The following is a 21,827-nucleotide window of genomic DNA, read 5'->3' as shown; positions in this document are numbered from 1 at the left end:
CTGTGAAAATATGTGAATACCCCTTTTACCATTATTGTAAGTATTGTAATACTTATAACTGATAAAACAACTTCTTTTCTATAAAGGTATATTTGTAGCAATAGCCAACAATACGTTGAAGCATATGGGTCAAAATTATACTTAATTTTTGATTAGTTATGCGCATTGCTAATGCTAAGTGTTTAATGTGGACAACATTAAAGGTGATTTTGTCAATATTTAATTGTTTTTTTGCACACTCATGTTCCAAATTTCCAAATAGCTTTCAGATATTGCCCCATTTTAACATACCTCACCTTTCTTCAATGGAAAGTTTATTCTTTTCTTTTTTAGATGATGTAAATCTCAATTTCAACAAACATGTTGTGTGGTCCAGGATCACATATGTATTTTACACGCAGTCCATTATAAACATTAAACAGTAAATGTTAAGCTAACCAATTAATTAATGCATTTTACTGTATTTTTTTTACACGTTTATAAAGTGCATAAAAATGTTTTTATTTTGTATTTTATGGCGTACCTAGATGACCACGCAACATTCTGAGCGCGCGCCCCTCCCTGCAGCGGCGGAGCGCAGTGCGCATGCGCAGAGCGCTGTCAGGGCACGGCACACTCACAGCGACAGTATGGCGGCGGGCTGCTGCTGGAGGGATGCTGCTGTCGCCGCTGCCTTCACAATGTGATCGGAATATCGTCTACCTGCGGAAAGACTACAGTCACCCCCGAGGCCTGTCGCCGTGAGCTCGATAAGATGGCCAGGCTCGCCGATTACTTCGTGGTAGTCGGCTACGATCTCGATAAGAGAGGTAAGAGACACACGGCAAACGATTCTTCCTCCTCCTCCTCTTCCCCTCCTCCTCCTCCTCCTCCTCCTGATCTGTTAGATTGGAGTGTATTAGTCGCGGTTTATTCACGGTAAACACCGCGGAAGGCGGAGGGAGAGGGAGAGGGACGCGGCCCCGACACAGCTGACTCCGTCTCTGGATTGGCGAGCTACTATCAGCCGCGGATGTCCCAGGCCTCTGGATCTCAGCCCCGAACTCAAAAGACGAACCCGGGCGAAGTTTCACGAAGCGCCTGCATATGCCCTTTTACACGATTGCCTTAAGGCTGATAACAAGTTTGCCAGCGGGTACTATTTTGTTGTTTTGCCAGGGTGTGACTGTTCTAATAGGGTTTTATCAGTGTAACCTTTGTCACCGGTGATTGTCATGTAACAGCTTGTTACAGAGTCCCATGAGTCTCTAGAGTTGACCAGAAAAGCAAAAGCTCATCTCTAAGACATGTCAACAAACATCAGTAAAATGCAGCATGGCGCAGACGCTTTTGGTTGTGTCTAGACTTTGCAACTTGCCCACTTTAGGACCTGTGATGCACAAAATGCTGCTTTGGAAGGCTTTGAGAAGCATCTTTAGTTTTTGTGGTTGTTTATTAAGCGCAGCGGTGCTCCGGCCTGCAGGATGCTGCGTTATTGAAGGGAAAGTTTCCCATGAAGTGGAAATTCGGTCAGGGTTTTGTCGTCCTGAACTTGTATGAACTTAATTGTTTAGCAGAAGACAAAAAGAGACAATGTCGTGGTCGGCAATGAATAGCGACCGAAAATGTCGAGCTAAACTCACAATAAAAGCATCATAAAATATTCCACGGGATTGCAGGGTATATAGCAAGCTTTTTCTAGACTAAATACCTAAATATAAGCTATTTTTGCCTTATTTAACACAACATCATCTGTCACAAACTATCCATCATCACTGCTTAAAAAGCTACCGTGACGTTTTGCAAAATTTCCCCTTTTCTGTTCCACGGTAGAAAGGACATTAAATGGTTTTGAAACAACACAGTGTTGTAAACTATAACAGAATTTTAGTTTCGGTCAAAATATCCTTGTTTGGGTTTTTGCAAAACTTATAGGTTTGGAACGACATGAGGATGAATTTAAAACTTAAAACAATAAATAGTGGGGAAAAAAGGAGTGCACTATCACTTTAAAGTATATTCCTTTTAATTTGAGTGAATTTAGTGAGCCTAAATTCCTGTTCTAAGTGTGTTTTGTTATCAGGAGGTTGAGTGTTTTGGTGAGTGGCCTAGATTCGTGCCATATAATGGTCCCGGTGAGCATGCATAATTTACCACCCCTCATCCGAAAGAAAGCAAGTTGCTGAAAACTCGCATTAAACCTTTGAAACCTTTATTTAGAGAGCTGCCTCCGTGCATGTCTTATTCCTTATTCATAAGGCACGCAAGAAGTCCCTTTTTACAGTATCTGGGACTCGTGAGACGGATATGCATGTTAAATTACATGTTTTGTGCAGTGGTCCGCTTCAAGAGTCGTTCGGTGTGCAGAAAGGTCTTCGCTTTTCGTTGCCTGTGAGATGCAGCTATTCGTATGTGGCCGTAAGTGTAGCCTGGCAGGATGTTAAAAAGGCTGCACGCTCTGCAGAATGTCTTCCTTTCCTGTTTCTAGCCTGCTGCTGCCTTTCAGCATCTGGTAAGCAGACCTTCGAGTACAGTAAAGGTGTGTGAGAGGGGAAAAAAGCTCTCCCGAAGACTGTTGAATTCAAGAATAACATTATAAGCAGCGACCGTTCGTGTTGTAGCACGCTATTCAACGTAGCAGTCTGAATAGTCTTTGAGCTGTTGCTCGGGCAGACCTGTGACTTCATAAACTCGTGGTGTTGTGGAAGTGGTAGACATCACATTCATAAATTGTCAAATCTCGGAGGACCTGGCGAGCGTAAGTGTTGCTCCCTCAACGCTTGACATCTGTACTACAGCTGACAAGTTAAGTTTATATGTAAATATATGTAACAATGTCTAGCAGCAAGCAGACATGCTCTGACTTGTTGGGCCTCGGTGATTACTGATTATAAGAGAAATTTGAGTTTGAATCTAGCTTGCAACATCTCCTGATTACGTTTCTTCTTTTTTTGCTCACAAATTCCTAAAAAATGGACAAAGTGTAAGCTTAAAGCTATAGTTCAACCCAAAATCAACCCCAAACCTGTATTACTTTCTTTATGTGGGACCCAAACCAAACCTTATTTAAAATCAAACAAAGCAAAGGACTAGTCTCTTATTATTTTTTATACTACATAGCGTTATACATCAGTAGTTTTTCATGACAAATAATGTTGATCTGCCATTGTACAAGTCTTCTCATGTTCGGTTGTTGTCTTGTTTTGTAGTTTTTTTAAAATAATGATTTAATAACTTATTTGTCACTGGCAGGGCTATATGCTTCTCCCACGAGCTGCTTCTTCTGCTTTTGCTGTGGTACTACAGGTTACACCAGCAACCTGCCGGTGACACTGCGGGCTAGCATGTGTAGCAAACGTAGCCTATGCCATAAATGCTACGGCGTAGGTCTGATGCAGAAGTAAATTATATAAGGAGTGAGTCTAAAACCACCTCTTTGGACCCCATTGACTTTCATAGTATTCAGATTGTTTTGAAACTACCTAAAAGGTGAAAAGTGATGTCAGAACTTGTATTATTGATAAAAAAAAAATAGAAATTGGGTTTAACAGAAAAATAAGTCGTAAAGGGTTGGATCAACCCCATTGACTTTCACTGCATAGTCAAAAAGAGACACCTTTTAAAGTATATATATAAGTTTTATTTTTTTTTGGAACTGTCTCTTTAAGTCGTGTTGTATTTATGTCTGACGCATGTATCTGAGAGGTGTCATATCTGTGAAACCACATTGTGAATTCTGAACCTGGACGTCTTCCAAAGGATTCTTTCTATAAAGCGCTCTTGCAGCCTTGCCTACTTAATACCCAGCGAGTCAGACCCCCTAACTGAGATGACCCCGCTCACTGTTTTGTTTACCAATGCAGTACATGTCCAACTGACCCATCTGGGCCGTCTCCCAATCTATGACCCTTTGTCTTAGTCTCCATGATTGATATAGACCACATTAAAAGGTTTCTTCCTTCCCTAAATCTCCATTCATAAACCAGAATGGCTGCATCACCGGAGGGCAGAGAGCTGTCAGGGTGGAGTCGCCTCAGCGCCTGTTGTGAAACTGCGCAACGCCACTTGTCCGGTTAATTTCCAAGCCCTGCGAGGAGAACGGCGTTAGAAAAGATTCTCTGGCCGAGGGGCTTTCTGTTTAAAAACAGGAAATGGGAGTTGAGGCTCTAGGGAGAAGACATGATTGAGTGAGAATCCAGATTGTCCTCTGCATTGCGGAGTGAGAAAATGGAGGTCCAGACTTTGGGGTGGGTCCCTCTACAAGTGGACATGCTTGGAGATGTCTTTTGGGGTTCGCTGTATAGCTTGCCCCCCTGGCTTCTCTTTCTCCCGCTCTCTCTTGACGCTTTTTCTTGGGAGGAGCCCAGTTGAAAACAGAGAGGCCCTAAACAAAAGAGGAGAGCATTTGTTCTGTTGCACGCTCTTTGTGAGAGTTGTCTGTGCCAGTCTTTTTTCTTGGTTAACCCCTGTGTGCAGTTGAGAAAATATGTTGAAATGTCTAATTTTATGCAAGGGAACTAAATGATGTTCAGTAATCCATTTATTTATTTTTTTAGTGTTGAAACCAGCATCAACTCCAGTGATTATTATTAATCTAGTGATTATTGTTTTTTTTTCTTTTTTAAGAAATGGTATCATATGCAGCTTACATTTAATTTTGAGGTGTTTCTTATGCTTACCAAGGCTGCACTTATTTGATCAAAAATACAGAACACACTATAATATTGTGAATATTATTTTATAATACTATTTTATTTAATTCTTCTGTTTTAATATAATTTAAAAGATGAGTTTATTCTTGTCATTTAAAGCTGAATTTTCAGCAACATTTACTACAGTCTTCAGTTTCACTCCTTGAGAGATCGTGCTTATTTATTATTGACGTTGGAAACAGTCAAGCTGCTTAACATTTGTAACCTGTTACTTTTTCTCAGGATTCTTTGATGAATAATAAAGTACAGCTTTTATTTAACATATAAATCTTTTTTTTTTTAAATATGCTCTACCATTCAAACGTTTGGGTCAGTATATATTTTTTTCCCCATATATTTTTTTGAAAGAATTGAATGCTTTTATGAAGTAAGGTTTACTTCAATTCCTAAAAATGTTATAGTGAAAACATTTATATTTTAATGGCTTTATAATGATTATGAAGGGTTTGTTTCTTTAAAGTACCAAATGAATCATTAATGAAACTTGAATATTTAAAGGGGTCATCAGACTCCCATTTTCCACAAGTTGTGTAATTCCTTAGGGCCTTAATGAATAATCTATAACTTATTTTGGTTAAAATTTCCAAAGGCAGTGTAATGGTTGTATAAAACAGCAGCAAGCCATTTTAGTGTCTGTCTCTTTTAATGCTAATGAGCTGTGCTCACCCTGCCCCTCTCTTCCATGTGGTTATGAACTGTTCACATGACACTGTTTACTTTAGCTGCTTTTAGTTTAACTAGCACATTATCAGAAAAGGCAATTTATAAAGATTCATAAAAGATCCTTATACTTGATGATTTGCATGAACATAGACACGTTTAAGTAATGGATACCCAACCTTTTAAAAAATAAACACTACTGTGTTCATTTAATATAAAATCAAACAACTAAGCACCTTAATCGCTTAGAAGTCATTACTGTCTGATACCAGCTCACTTAGGGCAGGTCTAAGGTGAAACTTCAGAGTCAGTCAATAATCTTGGGAGGGGCCTAGGTTTGTGTGACTTCACTCAGCCAATAGCTTGATTTAGATTTTTATTTTTTTTTCTCTTCTCAGGAGTAGTACCTTATTTTTATTTTTTTTGCTCACAGCAATCCCGCCTTTAACACATCAGCTCTCTGTGTGCCTTAGATAAACGCACTGACTCAGCCGGACGTCTAGAAATATTCACCAGTCGAGTACAGCTTCTTATTCATGGGGAAGAATAAGGCCGAAGGGGGCCATGGCGTGATACGCCGGCCGCACTGTGTTACCATGACTCCCCATTTCTGGTCATCTGGCTGGACTATAAACGGCTGTGTGCCGAGGAAAGGGTGGCTTGGGCCGTGGATACAGAAGCCCGGTCCCCATGCCTGCAGCGTATGGCCACAAAGCTCTGACGGCCAGCTGGTGGATGAATACTTCTCATTCATGTGGCAGCCAAGGGGCTAGAGGGCAATGGAGATTGCCCTCATTCTGGGAGACATGGGGGCTCGGTACACACACACACACACACACTTGCATTTGTGGTTTACAGGGACTCTGCATAGACTTAATGGTTTTTATACTGTACGAACCATATTTTCTATTGCCCTACACCAATTTTACACCTAAACCTACTTCTTACAAGAAACTCCTGGCAATTCTTGTTTTACAGGGACACAGAAAGCGTCTTTTTTTGCCGTTTTACACAGGTTTAAAGCCTTTGATTGTATGCATATGCACAGTCGTACACTGTGTAGTCGAAAACAAGTATATACATTTGAAACTCCTTGTCGTTAGGTTTCATTATGATTGTGGTGAACTCATGTGACTCTGCTGGGCTGCCATCCCAGAGCCGATGTGAGAGAGTCGATGGAAGTGTCACGTGCTTCATTCAGCCGGATCTTCTACATTTGCTTGCAAACCCAAATATTTGGTTTAGTGTGATTGTTGAATGTTGTTTCAAATTAAAGCCAACACCAAAGGTATGTATGTTATGTGGCTTAGGTAGATGAGGTTTTGTTGGAACCGAAAGTGATTTTTAATCGTCTTGGAAGTATGATTGGTTAAAAAATGTGATGCATTGATTGTGCTTCAAGTGATATGAAGTTCATGCATTAACAGAACACGGCATAAGAAGCTATATTGTTAATGATTAAGTGAGAATTGTTAATGATGTTGCCGATATTCACACACACCTGTTGGAGTTTGTTCAAGTTGTGCATGAAATAGACACTGCTTTTGTGGACTTTTACTCGTGCATCTGTCATTTTGATCTCTGTGTTTAGCAGACTGTGTGCGGGAGAGATGAGGAAAAAAATGTATGCGCATCGTTTCAGTTCAATATGTGAGCATAAAATGTAAATATCGCCAAAAACCTTACTAATTTTTGGTCTACTGTTTTAGTTGCAGTCTGGAGCTGTGGTTATTGGTCAGTATTTTGGTCAGTAGTTAAAAATAATTGTTTAAATATAAACTTACTGTTTAAATGTTTAGGATCAGTAACATTTAATTTTACGAGTTAATACTGATTATAGGTTAGTTCAAAAATATTTTATATATGTGTATATATGGATGTATATATGGATGTATATATGTATGTATAATATTTTGAGCATTAAATCAACACATTACAATGATTTCTGGAGGGTCGCACTGAAGCATTAATGCTGAAACGTCAGTTTTTCATAAAAAGAAATGCATTTTAATGGAAAAAAAAATTACGTTAAAATATTAACAACATTACTTTTTAATGTATTTCTGCTCAAATAAATGCAAACTTTGTGAGCGTTTGTTTTTTACCAAAAAAAAAAAATTATAACATAAATGCATTGCTAAAATTGTATTTTAGTGTTATTTGTCGTGTCGGGGCAGGTGAGACTGAATTACGAGCCCAACATTAAGAAAATCCCTTAGTTTCAGCCCTGGCTTTTAATTCTCACACAAAATGCTTAGCTCGGGTTATGAAACGTGGTAAGCAGTGACTGGTTAATAGCTGTTTGTGTGCTTCATATCCAGAGGTCTTGTGGGTCAATGAACAGTCTCTTGTGGAGGGATGCGGAGGTCAGGGCGGGAAGGGGGAGCGAGCTCTCCATGGCCGCAAAGCTTTCATGGTCTTCCCTGGTATTTTGGGAATGCGGCCCTCTCCCCCTCCCAAACCCCTCGGGTGGAGACTGAAGATCTTGTTCTCCACATGCCTATGGGGTTTGCGGGAAGTAATTCTTCTAAATCCTCTATTTTTTTTCGTTGCTGACCCACCGGATTATATGTAGGGGTCTTTGGCATTACGGCTGTTGGGATTCAGACACGAATTACAGTCTGGTGTCCCACTCTTTCTGTCTTAATCTCGGTTTCAGCTGCAGCCCACCATGACCTGATTGGTAGAAAGTGCAGTGAATCCGATTGGTCCACAGGTGAAAATAATAAAAAACAAAAACCCATTTGCAGAAAAACTGATCTGATTGGATGGCTTGGTGTAGTGAAGATTATTGCTGTCATGTGGTTAGTAGGATTTTCAAGGTCTCTTTTAGGGGGTTTCCCTTTAAGAGGTTATTCAGGTTATTTTGATCTATTGATTTATATATATAGATATAATTTACTTTTCAAAAGTATTCCACCCTCTGCTTTTTTCACAAATTGCATCACATGTATATGTATATAAACATTACGTGTTAGTTAGTTGTTTGATTGTTGTTATTCTTGTTAAAATTTGTATAATATTTTATTAAATAAATTTAAAAATATTATACAAATATTAACAAGAATAATATTTATTATTAATAATGCTATCAATAATAATAACACGATAGACATGATAAAATAATTTACAATAAAATGACTATATTATAATTACTAATAATATTATTGTACTTTATTTTTTTTAATTCAATCTTTTTTTCTTTGCATGTTTTTTTTGGTTGTGATTGTATTGTTTAAAGGTTAGACTATCATCTTTGCAATTTGTTTAACCTTTTTTTTTGGTCTGTCGAAGTCATTTACTCTAAAGCTGTCATTTTCTGCTTGGTGAGTGTTAATTTTGTACTCCTTTTGAGTCGGCTGTTATTATTTGCAAGCATTACACATTTTCTGAGTCATCTAGCATAGACTCAATGAATTATTAATACAACAGGAGAAGCAGTAATTTGAAGTGTTGGGTGAAAGGCACGAGAAGCTTTAGGCTTCACATCTAGGCAATCACAAAATAACGTTGCGAAAAAAATGACATGTAAAATTAAAACTAAAATGTAGACTTTGATAGTGATGTTCTTATCAATATCATCAGCAACCTGCTATCAAAATACCAAAGAAAATGATTTCAGTGTAGTTTGTGCAAACACGTAAGGCACTTCGAAATTTAAAAAAAAGGAAAGTTTAACTGCATAACTATTCTCTTGGTGCGTATTATTCAGATCTTGCCCCACAGATTTCTATTGTAAGTGTCATTTTTCTCACTGACTAGCAAGTTCAGATGATTTCTTGTGCTAATCGACGGCATGCCACGGATGCTTTCTCACAGAACGTTTGCTGTGGGAGGACAGTGAACTAATGATTTTTTTTTTTGGTGTGATTGTCAGACAGACGTCAAACATCTACGCCACGCTGTTGATTCTTTATGTCCTAGTTCGTCTCCTATGTGTATTTTCCCTGAATTCCCAGTGCGTATAATCAGTTTACTTGATCTAAACACCGGGCACAGCCTCACGTCTGTTGGCTGTCTCTCTCCTGGCCTTAACCCTGATGCTAATTTCACTACTGCTTTCCATATGATTTCCAAACCCTGTCGGGAGGCTTGGAATTTCTGCTGAGGTGGAATGCCTGTCCAGTGACGGCAGCATTATGTAAGCAAAAGGAGTCAAAAGTGTGCTCTTTTGGTTTGCTTTTCGCATTTCATGCAGGATATCTGTTGCAGGCTGAGCTTTAGTCCTTTGCAATGTTTAATTATTGATGTAACTAGGTGTACAAGGGACCTAAAGCGTACCTGCTTATCTTTTAGCAGATGTCTGCCGGAGGTTAGTTAAATATATTAAGTGTGTGAGAGAGAGAAGGGGAGTCGGTGTTTGTTTAGTGTGATGAAGAAATTAGTTAGAGAGAGAACGTGCATATCCTTGGTAGGGTTTGCCAAAAGTGTATGCAAGATGTATGCATTTGTTAGCATTTTGACTATTTACAATGTGGTTTTTTTTGTTCATTTCATTATTTATCCCGTCTTTTGACCAAGCACCCACTGTTGCAAAATGAATTTAGAACTTTTGATGCAATGCAATGCAATAAAATAAAGGTAAAAACATTGTTAAAATAATTGCAGGTTTGTTTTCACGCACTACTTTTCACTAGTAAACACAAAAATAATACTTAATTGTAATAACATAATAATAACATTATTGAAGATTTGTTTTACCGTATTATTTTCACTAATAAAGACAAGAATATAATTTAATATAGTAGCTGTAAAACGTTTACGTATCCTTGTATGAAATTAGCCTTTTTATTTATATTTAAAATATATTTTCATTATTTTTTAAATTACTTATCCATCATTTGATCAAGCAACCATTATTACAAATTAGATTTTGTATATTTATGCATTTAATATAAAACATATGTAAAAAAAAATAATTAAATGATTTTCTAACACAGTTGTTTATTAATAAACAAGAATATTTAAAATACTATGACTACTACATTTAATTTATATTCAATACATGTACCTAAAAACAATACATATTTACCTACGTTTGCTAAAACAGCTTAATACGCTTATGTTGACAAGTAACTAAAAGAAAAGTATGTTATGACACTCATAATTGTCTGCCACATGACAGTGAGGGTGTCAGGGTGGAAGCTAGTCTACTAATGTGACCTTTAGGAAACTTAATGGCCAAATAAAAATCCTTGTAATGTGTTTCAGCCAGCCCTAATCCTTGTTAACGCAGCGGTTAATGCCTCTGTGTCAGTGTCTGTGAGAGCGTTTATCTGCAATCTAAATAAAACTCGATTTATGTCTCAGGCTTTGACATCAGTTTGTCTTAGAAGCGCCTAAGCTCTTTAGGAGTTTTCGGAAAGACGGGTACTTGTCCACTGAAAAGCGCCCGACTTAAAATATCAAAACCGCAGGTCTTTGCATAGAACGCAGACAGGAGAGCACCACAGTTTCACACATCGCTGACGTCTTTGTGGCCCGGAAAACAAATGGTAAATGTTAGGGTTTGTAAAACTGATGATGACTTTTTTTTTTTTTTTTTTTTTTTTTTCATTTTCAAAGAAGCGATAAGGTGTTGTTTTGTTGTTCAAAAATAGCGGTCTCTCTATTAAAAGTGCGTAAATTGTCTTGAGCTTTGAGTGTTTCCTCTATCGAAAAAGCAGCCCGGGCTGAATGCGGTTGTGGGACGGGTGGCTGCTGGCTTGCAGGAAGGATGTGAGTTTGTTGAAGAGCTTTTCTTTTTTTTTTTTTTTTTTTTTTTTTGCACAGAAAGAAAAGAAAACTCTCTGTATCCCTGAGCAACAGCGGATTTTGGCACATGCAATTCTCTCATTGCAAGTCCACCCAGAATGACCTGCGCCAAGAGTTGGGTCTGAATTAATACAAGGTGCATTGAGCCCCATTTGCTCTCTAGTATTTGTCTTGTGTGAAAATATAAATCTGGCTGATGTCTTTGTTTTGGACGATAACTCTTTTTGCTATTTTGTCGAAAAAAAAAAATCAAAAACAGTACGTTTTACTTTTCCGGTCATCTGATGTTCACCTGAACTAAATATGAAAAGCACAATACTGTATCCAGTGTTGGATCTGCGTAGACGCATTCTAGACCCAAAAGTGTAGCAAGAACATCGGTCAAATAGCCCATGTGACATCCGTGGTTCAACCGCAATTTTATTAAGATATGAGAATAATTTTTGTGCACAAAGCAAGCTCGCTGCGAAAGATGGTGTTGTTGGTGATACAAGCTAGACTATTCGAACTAGGTTATTTAAAAGCGAGGGAAATGGGAACAGCAAAATTAAAAGTGAAAGCGAAACGCTGGAAATGCGCAACCGGTGTTGTCACGCGCCGATTTATCGGTTGAGCCACAACAAAGAAAGCAAAAAAAAAGACTTTATTCAACAGTTTTTCGTCTGTATTAGTGTTTGACGTGTGTCCGTGCCGCAATGCAGGAACTAAGTTGTATAAAGTCATATATTTCTGTTTTCTTTTTAAATTACGGTTAACCCGCTGATGTCACATGGACTGTTTTAGCTGCCTTTCTAGGATGTGAAACGTTTAGTTGTGTTACTATCTATGGAGAGCAACAGTATGTATTGATACGCAACACACACTTCAGACTCTTCACTACTTTAAATGATATGTTCACTCTCCTCACATGTATCTTTCTCCGTTTTTTACATTTATTTTGTATTTTTCGAACAGACCCGCTATTCATTTTTGGGTCACGACCCAACAGTCGAGAACCGCTGCTATAGATGGTGGTTGATAGCTTCCTGTGTCTGCCCACCTAGCTTGTGGCCTCTCAGGTCCTGGCAGCCATAGCGACGAGCTGTTTTGACGACGCGGGGCCCCGCGGGGCCGTAGGAGCAGGCTGCGGTTTTCTGGTTTTGACACGTCGCCAAACCTTTCTCTAGAATCTACGCTGAGCTCCCGAAGAGACGGCTTTTAAGACCAGAGCGCAAAATTGGCGGGTTACTTCAACGCATTCTTTGCACGATTGAGAGCTTGTATAATGCGACCCAGTCTATTCTCTTTGCGAGCCAACATACTCGTTTTTTTTGCCACCCCACCCACATGCGCTAACACAGTCACAACCACGCTGCGTGTCTCTTACGCAAGCGTGATAGTGAATTCCTGCGGGGCACAGGCGCAGTTGCTTCAGAATGCGCTTTCTGCGTATTAAGGAAGTCGGTATTACTCATGACCCGATCATGTAGTTTAGTCGTCATCTCTGTGATTAAAACATGAGTGCCACATTGTTGGCGTGCATTAATTTCCTCATTGTGTTGTTTTTTTTTTTTGATAGAATCTTGTGATTGCTGTATTTGGTCACCTGTCTTTGGTTTCAGTTCACCTGCTTTGACTGGTGTGACTGTCTCGTGGCGTCTCTTTCAGATCCTGTGTGAAGGAGAGCGTGAAATTTCCCTGTTAATAAACAGACGCGCTAGTGAGTCATAGCAGAGCCGGGTAAAGCGGAAGTGCCTCGAAATGTGATCATTCAGGTTGTAGGGAGGCTGCGTGTCTGTCAGACGTGGATGACACCTTTACGCCGTTTAAAGGAATTGATGGGTAAAGGCCGTCAATTAAACTGCGGTTGAATCTGTGGTTTCTATTGTAGGGCTAGTCCGAATATAAAAATCCTGTCATTATTTGTCATATCGAATGCGTATGATTTTCATTCTTCTCTAGACCACAGAATATGGCTTTTGACACAGCGATTAACAAATGCTCCGGACATCATCTTTGACCCATGTATATACACAATGTTAATGATATTAATTTATTTATAATATTGATTGAAATATTTTTATATAGTTGATTTTCTTTTTTTTTTTTTTAACAGTATTGATTTAAATTTGCCAAAGCATGTCAAGTGAGACTGCAATTATGGCATTTGTCTCGTAACCAGTGTTTGAATGTATACATATGCAAATTGCATGAATGAGATTTGAGAGATTTGTAATTGCGTGCCAGGGTTATAGTTTACATAAATCAGGCCCATTCATTTGTTTGAACTTTAACCTATAAACAGGTTTTAAGCAGGTCATTTAAGATCTTTAGAGGCGTCATTAAATGAGTAGGTGGTGTGTTGTAGCGGTAAAGGGTCGGGACCTGTTCGAACCATGCAAATGAGAGCTAGCTCTAGGGGATTGTCCTCGTAATAAGTTTGTGGTGAAAATCAAATCATAATGGACAGTTCGTGCTGCTGCGTGATGAGAAAACTAACAGAAACAGTTCAGATTAACTTTTGAATTGCCTTCCATCTGAAAAAGCAAGCCTTGTCTTTTTTTGAAGTCTCGTATGTCCATATCAGATTATCCGAGCACATTCCTCATGTTCATGTACCATACGACCCCATTTAAGGGCCAAAATCTCAAGTGCAAGGTTGCTGGTAGTCTGGTCCCACAAATAAGGTGGATTTGAAGATCGTTGAGAAACCATCACGGTTTATGTGGCCTCCATAAAATCCCACTGACCCCATTTTTGTTTGTCGGATTTCAGAAGGTTCTCAGACTCGCGTTGACTCTAACTGGCTGTGGGTTTGTCCTCAACTCGCTTGTTTTGATTCCAAGCTTTTTGTTTTGTCCCTAGAGTCCAAAAATGAGGTCAGAATTCTTGTCCAAAGCCTTGCATACGGCATTCCTACTTGTGCATTTTGGGTTTAAATGTGCTAAATGAGTTGATAATTTGGGTTTAGGCCTTTTCACAACGTTCCCCTCGGGAGAGTTCTTGCCTCGTTTGCCGACTCAGCTGTTATCTGGGAGCACCAAAGTTCTGGAATCGGAATGTCACGGAATGCTGGAATCGGCATGAGGGAATTAGCGTTTGGAGAACAGTGCCTGTTTGTGCTTGGACGTCTCTTTTTCTCCTTCACTCATCTAGACGCTTTCACTCTCGTTCTGAGACAGCGAAATATAGGATGGGTGGAAACGAAAGCGAGTTTTAGATTTCCCAATGCGTTGGAGGCCTCAAATCTGTTTGATTTTGGCACGCTTGATTCTGGCTCGGATTAGTTTCTTGGCTGCTTGTCTTGATTTTTTTTTATTTATTTTTTTGCAAGGCAAAACGAAACTAATCCTGACTCTACCCTCGTACCCTACGGCGATAACATGTCGGTTCCACTAAATGGGGGTTGAGTTTAGAGTGACCGCCTCGGGGCTCTGGCAGTGGGCCACAACTGTATGTGAATATCACCTGAAGTTGGTGCGCTTCCTCTCCACCGGCCGGCTTAATCTTCCAGGCCAGTGCCATCCAAAGATCATTTTCACAACAGGCTAATTTTGGCAGCGTGCGGTGTTGTGAATAGGCTCTATTGTGGTGTATTTTGGACACGCTCCAGATTGCCTTCAGGTATTATTTTGCCTGTTATCCAGTAGAATTGCATCTGGAGTCTTTCCATTTTAAACTGTACCAAAAAGGGTTTTACCACCCAGTTGGTCTAGACTGTGAGGAAATAAATGGAAGGCAAAATCTTAAATTGTCAGGTAATTTTATGTTATTTATTATTATTTAAATACTTATGAGTTAATTCAAATTAATCCAAAGTAATGGAAATTCCAATAAGTATTTCTGTATTGAGAATTCTCTAGTATTTCTGTAGTTAAAATGATATTCAAGGCATACATTGGTCAGAATGTGTAAGAATTCTTATTATTACAAAAATTGCTATTATTCACTGAAGTCAGATTGAATTTCTGTTGATATTTATTGCCTCGCTTTTAGTGGCTTGAAGTTCGGCTATTTTGTTTATTTGTTTATCATTGTTTATGGCTCACCTGGATGGCTCTCGAGTAAACATGACACTCTTCATGAGCCCGAGCTGATGTAAGGAGGAAGGTGTGGCCGTTCACACCTCCGTTTATTTTAACCCCATCAGCCATGTGCACCACATCACTCACTCACCTGTAGAGAGTCTCACCTGTTTATACGTGCAGACTTGCACCGTTGGGGGAAATCCAATCTTCTTCTTTTTTATTTGTTTTTTTGTGCTTATTCCAGTTTCAGAAGCACATAGAAAGTGATGCATTGTAATGCAATGAAATGAAAAATTAAATATAAAAATAAGTCATTATTATTATAACATTGCAACATAATTATAACATTATTATTATTTTATTATATTAACAAACTGCTTTTATTAATAATGACAATAAATACTGTTATTTCATTTTATTATTTCTGTTTATTTTAATTTTTATTTTATAATTATAAAGTTAGTAAAAAAATTTTTTATGAAGAATGGGAAATTCAGTGTTTTAGTTTTTTTTGAAAAATCTTCAGAATATTGTTCTAGGCCCAAATCAAGTGTGCATTCTTATCCTTTAACCTTTTGTCCTTGACTAAAAAGGAGGGCTTTTCTTGGATAAGGCCTCAGTTTGACACTTAAAGTCTTGTCCTGCTGGTCATCGTGCCGTCAGCACAGGGATTGGGTCGCTCACTCATTTATTCTGGGTGAAGAGGGACAGCTGTCTAAATGAACTCAGGCTCAAATCCCATGATTCCTTTGTGCAGTAAGAGCCAGCGTAACCGACACAAACCATCCCTGTGTTCAGTTTCACAAGGCTTGCTGTTCTTCTGTAGCTGTAGTGCGTGTTCGTGCTCATATCTGATAGGATGTTAAAAGAATTCCTGAGTGATGGTCTTTTGGAGTGCTGTCAGCAGCCCTGCAGAATGATTTAAGTTGTGTGTGCTGTCTGTTTCCCAGTCATTGTTTGTTTTATGGTGGGCCTGTATAATTTTGTTTAGCTGACAAAAGCCCAGGCAGGTGCTGTTTCTTCTCTCTTGTTGTGACATTACTTTTTTTAATTTATTTTTTTTATTCAGTTCTTGCTTTTGTTAGTAATTTTTTTCCCCTTATTTTACATGTCAAGTTTTATCTTTAAACAAAACTTTTTCTCAGTGTTTGTATCAGTGTGAAGCAGGTTAGTGTTTTTTTGTTTGCTTCGTTAAATTTGTTGATTTATATATTTTTTAATAATTTTGTATTCTCTTTTCCTTTTTAAATATTTTCAGCTTACTTCCTACAGCTTTAAACACAAGTTTTTTGATGTTTTAATTAGTCTTATTCTCCTTTTTATTTGTTTTTCATATGTTTTATTGTTTGCTTTAGCATATTTATTTTATACAGCCTCAAATGTTTTGATGTTTGTTTTTATATTGTTTGTATCTTTTTTTTTTTAGATTGTTGGTTATTGTATTTGTTTATGTTCTTACATATCATATTTTGTGCTTTTTGTTTTATTTTTTGAAATTAAGTCATTTCAAAGCACTTTTGGTATGAGGTTATGAAAGCAGAACTTTTTTCTTTCAGATTAATGTGCGTAAACGAGTCACGCACGAGAGACATTAAGAAATTAAACATGATTTCATCTTACTTTGAAATGACTAATTAACATTGCCTAAAATACAAAAACATAAATAAAGTTTGCTCTACTTGTTCATAAGTCAGGAAGTTCTCATTATCAGCGTATTAGGCTTTTTTTCCCCCAGAGGTTTATGGGGTTATCATGTTGTGCACTAAACCTAAAGGCATTTTCTGTCAAGTCAGATTTGCAAAGCTTTCCATGAGCCGCTTTCATTCCTTATGGGTCCATTTATCCTTTGTTTCTCTTTGTTTTCGTGTAGGAGGTAGTGAGGGTCAAGGCCGGATTCTCCAGCGTTTCCCAGAGAAGGACTGGGAAGATAACCCCTTTCCTCAGGGCCTTGAGCTGGTAAGCCCATCACAAACAAATACAGAGGATATCCCAAAATTCAGAGACTGATCCAGCAAAATTAAATAATTCCGCCAGTGTTTTTACAGGGTCTGATGAAGCCATCTTTTTTTAATTTTGTGGCGTCTCTTTCAGTTCTGTCAGCCCAGTGGATGGCAGCTGGTTCCTGAGAGAAAGCCTCCGTCTTTCTTCGTGTCGGTTCTCACAGACATCAACTCCGAGCGCCATTACTGCGCCTGCTTCACCTTCTGGGAGTCCGTGGAGAACCCTCAGGTTTGTGCCGAGCACGTGCAGAGATTATATAACGGGACGCAGCGGCGCTGAAGGGTGGAGGGATTTGCTGCCGTGTTGAAATGGATTACGGTGGTTGAGAGATTGGCCGTCTAACATTTAAGTGACTTGAAGTGTAGTAATTGTAGGTGCAGCTTGATGGTATTTTATTCTTTGTTTGTGTGTTCAGCTCCAGAAAGGAGAGCCCAGTGAGGCCGATGAAGATGACAGTCCAGACATGCTCCAGCCCGCTCAACTATACGCTCCTAGAAGCCTGGTCCTCGTGTCCCGTTTGGACCACACAGAGGTTTTTAGGGTAAGAGAGACGCCCACAAAGAATCAACAAGAAACAAGTCAGGTCGCAACAGTAAGACTTATACTGTTTTATCTGCCCCTCACAATATTGTAACATGATTTTTTGTGTCAGTGTATCAATTAAAATGTTTCATTTAGTTATTTTTAATTTTAGTGGTAACTGTTCTTTGCTAAAAGTACTGTTATTATATTGGATTATTTTGATTTCAAAAAGCAACATTTTTATTTCTGCAAAAAAAACAACAACTACTATATAAGAAACAAGTTTTCAAAATGTTGCATTAAATAATAAACACAATAAATTTAAAAATACAAATTTTATATAAATAAAAAAAAAATACTATAAAAAAAGAAAAGAAAAGCAGTAACTGTGGATGTATCTGCCATTTAAAACATACCTTTTGAAACTATAAAATTTTTATTTATTTAGTTAGCCATGTATCTTGGTGACATTTAAAATCCAGTTTTTGGGATGTCAAACGGAAAACCAATTTTATGTACGTTTGCATAAATACAATTCCTGTCAGACCCAGCTTGTCCTGATACCATTTCCCTTTAAAATTAATTTACTGTCCTGTCTCAAATCTATAAAATGTAAAAACATATAGCAGTAAAAGTTTGACGTTATTAGATTTCCCTTTATTTAAACTCAACCTTGTGTCTCTTTACTCTGCAGAACTGCTTGAGTCTCATCTACACTGTTCATGTGGATGGCCTCACCGTTCCTATGGAAACGGTGATCGGAAACCTTCTCACCTGCATCATTCCTATAGCTGGAGGCTCTCAGGTGAGCATGTGGCACAATCTGCCATGTTTTAATAATAATTAAAAAAAAAAACCCGTCCAATGTCTGTATGCATTGTCTCTTCAACACAGGCTTTAAATATCGATGCATAAATGAGTGTTTATCTCTGAAGACAACACAGATTAAAGACATCATGGATAGTTAGCAAGATCTGAACTATTATGGAAGACACGGATGCTTTAGTCTTAACCTTCATATGTTCCCTCCTCTGTCTCAGAATGATGGACACTTGGTGACCCTGAATACTATTTACCATGTACAAACCAAACCAAAGAAAACCCTAGCTTATAATGATGATTCACCAATTCATTTCATTAATGAGCATTGAAATTATAAAAATCTTATGTCATCTTTTTTTTTTTTTTTTTAAACAAAAAAAGAATATCCAGGATACTCTTTTTCCTTATAATGAAGATGAATGGGGCATTTAGATGTGTTTGAGATAATATTGTAGAATTTCTTTAATATGACACTTTTTAACATAAAATGTTCACATTTTTCCATTTTCCGTCTTATATTTAATTTTCCTTTTTTTTTTTTTTTTTTTTTTGTTGTACTGTATTTTGTGTAGTTTTGTTTTTAGTCCTTTGGGGTAAATATAAACTATATATATATATATATATATATATATATATATATATATATATATATATATATATATATATATATATATATATATATATATATATATTATCTTAAGATATTTTAGCTTATAAACATGTTTCTCGTCTAAATTATATTATATGATAGCCCATTCACTTTCATTATATAAAACAGTGTCCAGTTTCTCTTTGTTTTCCGAGAAATCTCCTTGTTGAGCGAACCTCAAGTACGATTAGGTTCTGTGTAACACGCTCACCTTCTCACGTGCGTTTCTTTTTTCCCCTCCCCTGAAGTGTAAACCTGACTCCCTTGTGTTCCAGATAAATGACCCCCCTCTTTGTAGTTTAACTGACTGGCTGCTGGGTTGTTTCCAGGTAACATTTACCTCCGAGCAGCTTCAACCAATCAACCCATTTGTGATTCTTCCTGACAATCAATCAGCCTGCGCTTTGCATTTCTCAGTTAATTGAAATCACTGCTGCTCATGAGAATCAACGTTGTGTCTTACTCCTTCCTGATTCTTTGGCTGCGATCAGTTGCACCTGAAATGCATCAATCATATTTTTTTTTTTGGTGGCAGTTTCTTTCATCTGCTTATTGATTATTTTATGGGACAGTGCGCAGATAAACACTTAAGCGCCTCCTCACACACACAGAGGCTTATGGGGCCGGTGTTTGCGTCCTGGGCCTGGTTGGCGTGGACTGAACATATGGGCTGGGACTGTGGCAGATGGCGTCTAAGCACATGCAGCGTGTATGAATGACAGCATTAGAAACACGCAAAGCAACGTACTACAGCTTCAGTGCCTCTTCTTGATTGATCTGCTTATCTTGTGTGCATCGGGAAGGGAGTGTTTTGTATGTAACCTACCATGTTAAAACTTTCCACTTGAAAGTTAGGTTGATTGTGACAGATGATGATGATGATGATGGATTGTTCAGCTTGTGATTGAATTACCCATGTCTTAGGCTGTAATGAAAATGCAGATGATAATTCTTTTAATTGCCAGAAGTTTAGCATATAACAGTATATAACAGTAAAAATAATTAGAACGTCTATTTATTTACTTATTTATTTATAAATAACCTTATAAATGTTTTTTTATGTTCCAAGGTCAGTAAAATAATAAGTAATAAATTCATTGTTCAGAATTGAACGATTTTTCACATATTAAAAAATATTACATTTATATAAAGATGTTATATTTGTATTTTAGTTGTTGACTTAAAGATTTATCTTAATCTTACAATTTTGGCCATGTTATGGTTCAGTTGAAAAAACTCATAAATCATAAATATTAATATTATTAGAAAACATTTTTAAAAATGTTGTAATCCAAATTCTTTCATTTGTACATTTAAAATATAACAAATAAAATCTATAAAAATTCTTAAATATTTAAAAAGTATAAAATACAAATAAGAAAATTTGAAATGAACATAATATATAATTTTTTTTTGTGTTGTAATTTAGCTATTGATTTAAAGATTTATCTCATGATTTACTTGCAATCATTGAGTCCATATTATGGATTAGTAGAAAACCTTACCTTTTTATAATCAGGTGTGACTTGGTCAGAAGTGTGAATAAGGGGATTTTATTTTCCTGCAGCAGTGCTGTGAATTTCTTTCTTTGTTATTCTTTGTTATTTTGGACTTCCTGAAGGGCATGTTTTACTGCCCCGACCCTTGACTGCGATGCCTAGTAAAACACGTTTTATTTTGCCAGTTGCAAGATAATCCATATCAATACGGCCATACCAGAAGTCATCTCATCAATGTAATATCTAATCTGTTATGCAAGTCAGAGTTTCCCAGAGCTCACTTTCTGTTTCAGGAAGGGTTTTACTTGTTAACACGCCAGCCTTATTTTCATAATTCTTACACTTGCCCTCACAGCTATGTTTTATCATCACAGCCTTGTGTTTTGCATCTTGTCATGTATTTCTTTGTTTGCTTTTTGCTATTCCTCTTTTTTTTTTTTCTACTGTATTGTCTGTAAATTTTGGTGTCTAATGGTTTGTGTTTTGTGTTGCTGTGTATGCTAATCTAGCCGGGCCAGGACGACAGAGAGGAGAGCTCGGTACGCCTCGTTTGATTTCGTTCAGCTCTTTCTCTCACTGTCAATCCTGCTATTCCCTTTGTTTTGCTCCACACCAACTAAACGTCAGGGGAATCGATTAGATCACAGAATATATGATCAAAAGCCATCCAGTATGTGACTAACTTGTCGTGCAATCACAGATTGGGTCAAAACATCACTCCTCTCCCGTTGCTGTTGTTGAAAGCATGCACTAGCTCAAGTTAAAGGCTGGAGGCCTGGACACAACATACTAACATGCATCAGGGCTGCGCTTCCTAGACACTTTGCAAGCTTAAAGTAAAGACTACCAATGCCAATGGCTTTTAAACGTCTACTGTTAATTTAGACTTTTGATACTTTTGAGAAATGCATCTCAGGATGATAAACTAATGAGGCTGATAAATTGAATGGATATTTTTGTCCCCTTTAGCTTTTTTTTGTTGTTTTAACAGTACATTAAGGTAAACAAGTCGGTTAATTGAAATAAATACATATTAATTTTTTTTTTTATATTTGTTAAGATAGAAATATATAAAATCGGAACAACACTTTGTATTTATCTTATTTTTCTTTTTTTTACATTTTAAACATTTTAAAGATAAATGTAAATGTATTTTAAAATAAATGACTTAAACATAATTCAAAATAAATAATGACTTATGCTTTGGTTTGCTTTTAAGTTG

The 21,827-nt window shown here is 37.5% G+C and overlaps 1 protein-coding gene across 5 annotated transcripts in view; it reads left to right on the top strand.

Annotated features, from left to right (window-relative positions):
• The first annotated feature begins 554 nt into the window (after positions 1–554).
• The window catches only part of sbf1 (SET binding factor 1), a 45,234-nt gene continuing 23,961 nt past the window's right edge, over positions 555–21,827 (top strand). The window contains exons 1-7 of one of the 5 annotated variants that reach the window (XM_043236353.1): positions 555–809; positions 16,983–17,068; positions 17,204–17,341; positions 17,529–17,654; positions 18,330–18,440; positions 19,382–19,435; positions 21,115–21,144. In XM_043236353.1, coding sequence (XP_043092288.1) covers positions 755–809; positions 16,983–17,068; positions 17,204–17,341; positions 17,529–17,654; positions 18,330–18,440; positions 19,382–19,435; positions 21,115–21,144 — 600 coding nt within the window. In that variant the 5' untranslated portion in view covers positions 555–754. The remainder of the gene's footprint in view (positions 810–16,982; positions 17,069–17,203; positions 17,342–17,528; positions 17,655–18,329; positions 18,441–19,381; positions 19,436–21,114; positions 21,145–21,827) is intronic. The other 4 variants (XM_043236350.1, XM_043236349.1, XM_043236348.1 and 1 more) reach the window with 4 other exon arrangements.

Source organism: Puntigrus tetrazona, chromosome 4 (assembly GCF_018831695.1).
Source record: "Puntigrus tetrazona isolate hp1 chromosome 4, ASM1883169v1, whole genome shotgun sequence".
Classification (NCBI taxonomy): Eukaryota; Metazoa; Chordata; class Actinopteri; order Cypriniformes; family Cyprinidae; genus Puntigrus; species Puntigrus tetrazona.
This window is presented reverse-complemented; position numbering and strand designations above follow the sequence as displayed.